At 38.6% G+C, this 11,139-nt stretch overlaps 1 protein-coding gene across 1 annotated transcript in view; it reads left to right on the top strand.

Moving 5' to 3' along the window:
- LOC118331262 (rho-related GTP-binding protein RhoN-like) overlaps positions 1 to 1,189 on the top strand; it is a 28,052-nt gene extending 26,863 nt beyond the window's left edge. Inside the window, exon 5 of the mRNA XM_035666069.1 lies at positions 164 to 1,189. Within this exon, the coding sequence (XP_035521962.1) occupies positions 164 to 418 (255 nt within the window). The 3' untranslated portion in view covers positions 419 to 1,189. The remainder of the gene's footprint in view (positions 1 to 163) is intronic.
- Positions 1,190 to 11,139: the final 9,950 nt, after the last annotated feature.

Below are 11,139 nucleotides of genomic sequence, written 5' to 3' on the forward strand. Positions count from 1 at the left end.
TTTCTATTACTTCTGCTATCCGTAGTTATATTAAGTAAGGGGTTAGGCTTGATCCGCCAACTTCATCCACTGCTCAAAGTGGCCAAAAAAAAGAATGAATGCAGGTTCAAGTCCTCACTGTTTATTCATCCCCTCAACTGTCTGTGTTTTTCTGTGTTTTTAGGGCACTAATTTGGCAAGGCAGATTGGTGCTGTGGCCTACGCAGAGTGCACCTCAAAGTATTCGGAGAACAGCGTCCGTGATGTTTTCCACATCACCACCCTGTCGTCTGTGTCCCGCATCCATCGGCCTCAGCTCAAACGTGCTGGCTCACGTCGCGGCCTCAAGCGGGTCTCCCAGCAACCGCCCCGGACTGAGATTCATGAGCACCCACCTGCCATTAGAAAGGACCGGGCCAAAAGCTGTGTCCTCATGTAGGACCAGGGTCTACCAGCCACCTGACCTGCGCGTGTTGATGGACAAGAAACCATACTGCACATGAACTTAATTTATTGGTGATTTTTTGTCAGATCTTTGCACTGCATAAAGGACAATATAATGAAAACAAGAATGAATGCTATCCTGTGGCGTTTCTTGCAGGAATTGTTTGTCCATCTTTAGCAAACTCTCCTTGTTATTTTTTCTCTGTGGCCGTGTTCTCATCAGGGGAGGTCATTGTTGTGGCAAAAGCAATTTTTTCTTTAACGCTTTTATTCAAACAAGTGGACAAAAACAGTCATGGACACAAACAGGCTGGTTAACAAATAAAACACACAAGGACAGAAAAAAGTCAGTATGGAGATTAAAGGGAAAAAATAATAACTAGAAAGATCATGGAGAACCAGCAGTAACAGTGCTGGGCTTGACCTCTATTGTGTTGTTTCCTGTTTTGAAATGCTATTCTCTCTTTAAGTGTTTAAGTAAATGAAGCACAATACGATGCACGCAAACTGTTCTGAGTCATTCGTAAATGCCAGGGAATGAACTCCGCTGTTCCACTTCATATGACAAGTTGAAAAGAAAATCTGGACTGACAAAAGAAAAAACAACAACTCGTGGGCTGAGATCACACTAATTTTCTTAAACCACAAGTGCTTTTAATATTGAAAACTGAATAATCACTCACCACATAATACTGAAGTGTTGTGAAATTAATATTGTTCTATTTATCCACACTGGGAAGGAAAGTCACAAAGGGAGTAAAGAGGCTGACTGTTGCAGTTTGTTGTACATGTGATAATGAAATAATAAAAACTTGCTCGGCTGAACATCTTTAATATGTATTTTTATTCATTTGAAAATTGGCCTTGACCCTGAATTATTATGCTCGGAAAGGTTAAGTGTGTAAATGTGAAATCTTTGATTTATAGTTTGTCTTGGTCAGAAGTGTTCTCATTGCATCTCAGTTCATTGGAGCAGAGAGCACAGCCGTTTCTAGCTCTAAACATTTTATCTCAGGAAGACAAAAACACTTTTATCTTTGAAAAAGCTTCTTCTGTTGGGGATGATGGAACTCTTTATTTAAAAACAAAAGATTGTCAACACAAATACAGCAAATAACTTTGAAGAAAAAATGCATAAAGCAATAAGTCTACACTATGCACAAGGCAGCTGTTCGGCAACTTTAGATAAAGTTATATCGTAAATGAATTTAATGGTAAATAGCACACGTAACAGTAAACTGGAAACACACACCCTTAAAACTCAAATCATACATGTCCATGAGCTTGTTTGTTTAACAAGATTAATAGAGCAGCCATGTTTTTGTTACATTTAACTGTTTATTGATAACTGTCTTTCTCACCTGCAACTGTTATACTGTCAATAATGAGCAGCAAACCTTATTTAGTTTCACAATTTCACAATTTTTATTATTATCAAGCTGCACTTTAAATCAAACCTCTGAAGTCTTCTATAGGACTGGTCTTATGATACGATGCAACGCTGTAGCTGGCATCTCTCCTGACCTATTCTCTTTCACCGTTCAGAGGATAATTTGCCTGATTGCTTTTGAAAGGGAGGTGGCTATAATATATACTGCACACGACATTGTGAGAGAATCCATTCTAACCATGCCTTTTAAAAAAAGGTTTAGTTTGCGCTCCTGTTTTTGATGTTGACAAAACCAGCCAACATTTCCCAGCACTGGAATCAAAATGATCATTTTCATACTGCCATTGTTTTCACACTCACAGAAATATTTAAAAACTATTCAGTAACATCATATATAATATGAATATACGTATTCCCCTCATATTTAAAATGAATATTTCATGAGCCTTATAGACCTGACCTTTAACTGTGACTCTTGTTTCATTTGTTTCCCCACCACCATGGGTAAGGCCCTGCAGCAACTCGCTGCCTTTGTGAGCAATGGCAATGTGACATTTCACAGCATCGCTGCCATGCTGCCATGCAGGGAGCGCGAGGTCGCACCACATGCCCGAGGTGAGACCAACGCAGGCCTCTAGTCAGGGGGGAGAGGACGTCCACATAGAGCGAGTAGCAATATACACAGTATATGTCAACGTCTGCATAGTAATTGTATTGCGGTTAATATTAGCTGGTCAGACTCATGGGTAATAGTTCTAGTTTATTACATACAAAGTCATGTTCTCTATTATCATTATCATAGAAAGAATAAGCCTGCTGGCTGGCTTTGCTGACATAATAGGACCTAATTAGATTTGAATTTCCACCTTACAGCTTGGATACTCTACACTAGTTGTGCAAACTAGCTGCAGCCCTGTGAAGGACCAGTGAAATCAAGTTAGGGGAGAAACTTGCAGGCTAGCACGACCTCAGCCTCAGGCAGTGGGTCAGTCTCTGCTTTGGTGGAAGAAATGTTTGTTGATGCTACAGAGAATGTGAAACAAGTCACTTTGCAGTCTCTTTGGCCTCCGGCTGAAGTGAGCAAACATATTTGGCAAACAGTCATCGCTCTTGTCCTTGCAGCCTCACCTGGCTCAATGACATTACACTCAACAGCTGCAACACAGTGGAGCGACTGCAGAACATACTGTAGCTTAAGGTTTCTAGTGTATTAATGGCAACAATTTTTCAGCAGTTGTCAAATGCTTCCCACTTAGTTGAGGGAATTTGTGTGAGAAAAGCTGCCGAAATAAGTAGGTATGTGGAAAAATGAACTCCAAATGGGCCAGAAGGTTTAAGAAGTAAGACCACAGAGAAAAAAAGAGCATTAGACTCACACATAGACAATGTTCTGATAACGTTTCAATTTTTTTCCATTGTCAAAGACCACAAAGGACCTCCAGCTTTACATTTGAGCTTTATGTAATGTGTCTAGGTAATGTGTCAGCATATAAGTATTATAACAAAAAGTACAGCCAAGTGTGTTCAAAGTTACAGTGGTCAGTTTAAATAGGATGGAATAGGCTATAGTGTTTATCACATTTAGCTAACGCTCTTAGCAAGAGGCACTTAGAATAAGTAGAATATAATGTAGTTTCTGGCATGAAAGCACCCAGAGATGAGTCCTTGGTGGAGTGGAGAATCAGAGTGGATTTAGTACAAGAGCAAAGGGAGGAGGAAGATGAAAGATGGAACAAGTTGCAGCTCTTAAGAAGTTGTTTACTTGCGATGTAGTTCTTGAAAAGTTTTTAGTCAATAAAGGAGGATGGATGGGTGACATCAATTTTATTATCTTTATTGTGAGACAACAATTCAAAAGAATGGTTGGCAGAAGAATGGCATGACCATCGGCTAGACCATGACCTGTAGATACTGGGTTGTAGAGTTTTTAGCCGGGCTAGCAGTGTGGCTCTATAGATGAAAATATTGGTCAGTAGTTCCACCACTTTGGTCCACACTAAAATATCTCAACAACAATTGGATGGATTGCTATGAAAGTTTGTACATATATTCATGGTTCCCAGAGGATTAATCCTACTGAATGTGGTGATCCCCTGACTTTTCTTTAACCACCATGAGGTTTGATTTTTTTTGTGAAATATCCCAACAACTATTGGACAAATTGCCATGACATTTGTTACAGACATTCCTGTTCCTGGATGAATTGTTAAAACTTGTGTTTGCCTTAATTCTTCCAGAATCGTCAGGTCAAAATGTTTATTTGTCCCATTGAGATATTTGACAAAACCCCCAAAATGTCAACCTTGTGGTACAAAACGTGGAGGAAAATTCAAGACATCACTAAAATCAGTATACTTCATCCTCTGGGAAATGTGAATGTCTCTACTAATGCTGCTAGCATGGCTAAAAATTCTGTCTGTCTTAGGTGAGATGTAGTTTGAGGCAGCATGGAGACATTTGACTTAAAATATCAGCTAGGCAAGTTGAGATGCATGCCTCAATCTGAATGTAAAACTATTAATCCATAGCAATACTTGTTCAAACATACATGTTTCAAGGTGATGTAACAGCACACCTAACAAAATGGTGGCCAAGGTGTGCCACAAAGGTTTAAGAGCCCCAAAGATTTTCCATTTAACTGTCTGTATACATGCAGCAAATGACTTGTAACCTTGAACGTGCCTAATTAATTTATGTCTTATTCCCCCAGGGGGAAATTTCCCTTTTTGTCCATAGTTGAGATGTGAAATCTTGTTCCTTAGGATTCAGAGCCCTGCTGGTTTTCAATCTAACCATCTAATCACAAAGCATTTACCTGGAATGTGAAATGAATGTTACAGAGAAGCAACAATCAACTCTAACAACTTACAGGTTTCAAATCTAGTCGACCTGCATAGTAAGTCATGTGTGAGAGGAGCCAGCCACATGAAAAATAATGTGAAGTCACAAGTGGTCCTGTTAAAAGTTCACATCTAATTATGGTAATTTTTACATGTAAAATTTATTATGTTTTTTTCTGCAAAGGATGGAAGTTTATTTTGAGCAAGACAGGGATCTATCTAGATGTATTGCTTTTCCAGCATTATTATATGCACCATTATCTTCATACAAACACACTTTGCAGGGGGTCCATTTTTCATTTTAATTCCACCATAAAGTAGCACTGATCAGTGATCACGAGGCTCAACCCTGCTGCATCTTTAATGCCCTTCCTGCTTACACAGTGTCAGTATCCATAAAACTACAACCTAATGCTCTGAGGGTGGAAGATGGCTGACAGCATTGCTCTATTATGAGTTCAGTTTTACTCAAATTCCCGCTTTTAACATCCCAAGGAAAGGGAATAAGGTAAAATAAGGCTGGCAACAAGCATAAACCACCCAGTATATGCAACACAATAGCAATGCAAGGATAATGGTTGCCGTGTCAGTGGGAGAGAGTGAGTCATTAAAAATGCAGGACCCATTTAAACAGTATGTAAAATTGAGCAGATTAAAAATATATGTGCCCTGTGTCCATGAGGGCTAAGGCTTCTCCTTCTGTTCTCTCTGCGCAACAACGAAGGCGGCAAATTTGTGGCGTCAATACAAAATGCAGCTGCACATACAAGCTTACATACAGCATGCACACACACAAAATAAATAAGGGTGATGTTTCTGAAATTGGATTTTTACTATGGTGGAACTATTGGAAACATTTAACCAGGAGAAAACAAAGCCTGTTAAAAAACAGTTTGATCCAACTATGTAAATTCAGCGCTGTTCTTTCTACAAGGGAGAACGTTTTGGAGGCAGTATGGACTTGCTTGCAAAGAAACCAAACCGGTTGGTTTTCTAAATATTTTCTCTGTTGATGACCCGGCTTTAAGGACTTAGTCGAAGAGACACTTGGAAACAGTGTTTGGGTTGCAGCCAAAGGGTGAGACCAAAATACTGTTAAAATACTTTGCGAGGCTTTAGGCGGCAACTAATGAGGATCACAGCAACGAAGTGTGAGAGCAGTCAGGGTCATCATAGACAAGTGCACTCATTATTCACAGCAACTTGACTACGTGCACGTAATGACCTTCTTACCAAATGTGCCAACACCGACTCAACTTTTTGTTTTTCTACAACACTATGTTTTGCTCATGTAAGAAATACACATGACTGCATTTATAAAAAAAAGACTGTTGATGGGGTCACTGTTGGCACCATGCGTTGTAATACTGATCCTTGATCACTAATATAATTTATTTAGTATAAATAAACTGTAGGGTTGTGACGCATCACACACAAAAACATATACTATAAGAGTTGAAAAGTAGGATTAGAATTACAACTATGCCTATTATTTCCATTAGCTATAAATCTTTTTTTAAATTTATTTGATCAGTCTTTTGGCCCTTAAAAAGTCATTAGATAGTGATGATCCCAGAGTCCACGTTGAAATATTTTTCTTTATTTTTTTTTTTATTATATTAGATATTTGTCTCCTGTCACAGAAGATAAAGAATAGCATCCAAATCTTCACATTAATTATACTGGAAGGGACTTTTTGGCATTTTCTACATCCAAGTTCGCAGCTCTGTGAGGCTGTACTAAGGCACAGCGGCCCTTTGAGATAAATATCAATGTAAACATGATAATATGCTCACAATGCCAGTGTTAACATGCTCATGTTTAGCAGGTTTAACCTTTATCATGGTCACCATCTTATTTAAGCATGTTAGCATGCAAACTAGCTTTCTAATTAGCACAAAATAAGAAGTACAGCTGTGGCTAATGGGAATATCATCAGCTTTGCAGGTATGTGGTTGGAAATGTGACCAATGATGGTGCCAAATGAGAAGTTAAAGGATCACCAAGGTTATTAAAATTCATCCCAAAGGGATGCCAATCCATCCAACAGTGCCAACCCTAGAGCCACACCATTAATGTGGTTAAAAATGATTTACGCAAAGAATCGATAATTAGTGTTGCACCCTCACTGTCTGTCTAATGTACTTATTATGCTAAGAAGATAAATGACAGCACAACATCTGGGTCTTTCCTGTGGTTCTGCTCATGTTCAGAGCAATCCCAAGCAAACACATTGTTGTGTCACGGTAAAAAAACACAGGACCGATTACTCTGCATGTGCCGAATTTAGCTGGGGGTTAAATCACTGCCCTCCGGTGTTTGAAGCAAATGCCAGTCTTCTTATACATGTTTGCATACATGTACACAGATGTACAGCTTCACAAACAAACAAGCGCACTGAAACATTCCAGATGGCCAAGCAGATTGGTTTGTGCTAATTTCCCCAATGAAACGTTACAGAAATATCATCCACAACGGGATACCCCAGTCCATGCTGAGGCATTAAGACTTAACAACTGCAAATATCTAATAAGTAACCTACTTTTTACACAAAGACCCACAAACATGCAGCCATAACTTAGTTACTGTTGAAGAGGCTCTGACACAGAACTGAGTAACTACACCTTGTGACCACCATGGGTTTTACATTTATATTTTTTATTTAAATGTCTTTGCAACTCTTGGATGAATTGCCATGAATATTGGTACAAACTTTCATTGTGGCCATAGGTCACATCTGAATGACTTTGGTGATTCCCTGACTCTTCATCATATGCAATTACCATCTCAAAGTTAATGACTCAACAACTATTGGATTGTTTGCTTTGACGATCCCTAAACTTGTCACCTAGCACCGTCACCAGGTCGAAATTTTACTCTGTGAAATACTTGAAGGACCAGTGTGTAGGATTTAGTGGCGTCTAGCGGTGTAGCTGCAGTTTGCAACTACCTTGCTTTACCCTTCGCTTCCAAATGAGCTGGCTGCAAGAAGTGTGAACCGCTCTGGAGCCAGTATTTGGTTTGTCAGTTCTGGGCTACAGTAATAAAGAATGGCGGGTTAACATGGCTGACTGAATAGAAGGCAACACGCAGTCTGTATATTAAAAGAGCTCATTCTAAGGTAAAAAACCCACAATGATTCCTATCTTCAAGAGATTATACACTAATGAAAACATACCTATGAATATTATATTATTATTATTATATTTCTACCAATATATCCTCCTAAATGTTACACACTGGACCTTTATTCATTAATACTTTCAAAACTATTGATATTCTCATTAGCGTCTGCTGTACTTTGTGCGCAGAGCAAAATAAACACACGCTAAACTAAGATGTTGGATAGGGTAAACACTGTTAAACATCAGCATGTTGACACTGCTGACATTGGAATTCAGCTCAAAGCGCTGCTGTACAGCATCACATAGTTGCTAGCATGGTTGTGGAGTTTTAGTCGTGTTCTTACATGCCTGGAATAAAATGAATAGATGTATTGTCCTGTGAACAAAAGTCAGATTTTCAGTGACAGAATTTCCGTTAATGACATGGGTTCTGGTCATTGTTGACACTATGTTTTAAAAATAACTGCCTTTTGACATCAGGATTGGACTCAACTCTTGTGTCTTTATTAAACTAACAAAGCATTTAGGCTAAAAAAACTATTCTGCTAACTGTACAGTACAAGAAAGCAAACAGTGTTGTATTGTGAGCCTTTGCTCCGTGTCATGCTGTAACCACAGCTCCCATACAGAGTAACTGAGCTGAATACGCTCCGCTGCAGCTCAGCACTGAAAAATCAGCTGACTGGAGGAAAGCAGCGTCCTGGCACTCTGGCGTCTGGCACCGCACATCTGGCATTCAAAAGCCTCGGAGCAAACGTGCTGACATTACTGTTTCGTGTGGGCTCCCTCTCTTTTTTCAGCCACCTGCTTTTTGATATCTGTTGTTGTCATAGCAATGAATGACACTGGATGCTGCATATGAATTTATCCTGCAACCAAATGCCACTGCTCAAATTACAAATTAGTTATATTGATATTAATTTGAAGAATAATTTAAAATGTTCTCTCTGGATTCTTTTAATATGCTGTAGAAGTTCAAATGAAAAAAATCTGCAGCTAAAGAACAGCGTCTTGAAATGTGTCTGGAGGCACATTTTTGCCATGTAAAGTATGCTTTCTTCAGCAGATGTATTTAAAATAACTAACTCTTTCAGCACTAAAAACAATATAACAAAACACAAGAGCTTATAATCACCACTTTGGCCTTCAAGCCAACATCTATATAGGGTTGATATAGCGTGCAGTCATTCAAGTTGACTCATGTCCTTGAGGCATAATTGTTCTAAGCTCATTCTGCTAGAAAAGTTGAGAGTGGCAGCAGGAGCAATATGTTTTTCTGCAATATCCCTGCCCTTCAAACAGTCACTTACTCAATTTCACATTGTGGGTTATAATTTTGCAGGTTATTACATAGATAATCATCACCATTGTGCAGACTACCAACATTTCCTGAGGGATATTGAGTTAGCGCTATAGCCTGAAAAGAAACATACATTATTAAGGTGGTATGCTTTCCATATGCAAAGAATGTGAATAAATGTGAGAGACTTGAAGTCATGAATGAAACAGGGTTTCATTTGAAGAATTTTAAAATTTATCAGAAAAATTTAGGTTTTGGAAAATGATTGACTTTCTTGCTGAGAGTTAGCCGGTTAGCTTAGCACGAAGAGCACAAAGAGGGAGACGGGGAAACTGCTATCTTGGCGTTGTCCAAAAGTAACAAAATCTGCCGTTGTATTATCTTATTCTCGCTTACAGCGCAAAGAAGCCCGTTTCAAAATGTCGAACAAATTTGAGCTCGAGTAAAGAATGCATAATTGGCAAATCAACTACTTTCTTTTTATTAAGACACTGTCTCAAACCAGTTGTATGAGGTGTGTAATTACAGGTATTACAGGTATAAGTAAATATCTTCATATTGCAATATCAACAGAGCCAAGAGTCGTTGGTCATTGAGTGCTATTTTGGTATACACAGACAAGTAATAATATCTAAAACCCTGATAGTCTTGGTGTATAATGAACTCTGCTCATATAGTATGAGGCCACAATTCACTGACATTACTACACAATGTCAGAGAGCTTGACTCTTGCCCCTGGAAAATGAGAGGTGGGCAGGAGCAGTGAGGGGTGGATGAGGAGGCAGTGAAACTTACACACACTGGGTTTACAATGGGAAGAGGTGTTCTGTCTCAGAACTATAACTGTGCTGCATTCAGTATTTTGTCAGTGAAATAAATGTATGGCAAGAAACCATTATGTTCATTACTTTATGATGTCTTGCAAAACTTCATCGCCAGGCCAGCCATTGATTTCTTACTAATACTTTAAAAGCCGGAGCAATCATGTATCAATGAAAGCAGGCATTTAATGAACCTGAATTATTATTTTTACCCCTTCCAAAAACAAAACTTCACACTTTGTTGTGAAAGTACTTTTTCCACATTTGTTGTTTGTAACATTTTGAGAGAGACACACAGCATGTGGATTCAGTTTTTGGTGTGCTTTTGGTCCAACACTATTTTTGCATAAATCTTGTTAAGTTAGTGAATCACCATCACAGAAAAACAACAAAATTGTTTCATTAGATTTGCAGTAGCAACAACTGGTCAAGACACGCTGTGTGCCTTCCTGAAAACTAGATGGCAAATTAACAGGTAAGAATGTGGCCTTGTAAAATGGGGTCAGATGAAGAAGTTTCATTTACTGCAGCAATAAAATTTTGTTTGTTCATTTGAGTACTTTTAGAATACTGACAACATCAATCTGTTAAACCTAAGCTTGGTGTTGTTAGTAAGCCGAGTCGATAAAGGATAGTCAACTGTCGCTTGGGAAGTTTTCACTAAAGATATACAACTTTTATTATAATATGCAAAACTACATTGCACAGATTTCTAAAGTGTAATGTGAGGGTTTCTTTTCTAACTGTACATTTCGAGGAGATAGTGTGGGTGATGTAGGAGTTGTCACATTTCACAACCACTGCCCTCTGCAGTAAAAGGGACAGTGTGTCTTGTGTTAGTAATTCTTCTGCAGAGTGGTGGCACAATCTAATTTAATTTACATTATAAAGACATAATCCACATCCTGTGAGCACATGGAAACCACACTGTACTGCATAATTAGTGCTGATTGCTCCCTAAAATGTCAACTTTACTTTCTTTATTGTGTGTTATAACAAACTGAATATATTTGGGTATATTTTTGGGCTGTTGGTAGGAGAATTTCTTTTCTCACACTTCTTGACATTTTATTGACCAAACGATTAATTGATTAATCAAGAAAGAAAATAATTGGCAGATGAATTGATAATGAAAATAACTGTTAGTTGCACGCCTGATGTCTTGTTCATAATTTATCACACTACATATACACAGCCCAGTGTTATCTCTGCTCTTGCTGCTCACGCTGTAGTTCTGTCA

Source organism: Morone saxatilis, unplaced genomic scaffold (assembly GCF_004916995.1).
Source record: "Morone saxatilis isolate NCDOM2014 unplaced genomic scaffold, NCSU_SB_2.0 Contig1, whole genome shotgun sequence".
NCBI classification, from domain to species: Eukaryota; Metazoa; Chordata; class Actinopteri; family Moronidae; genus Morone; species Morone saxatilis.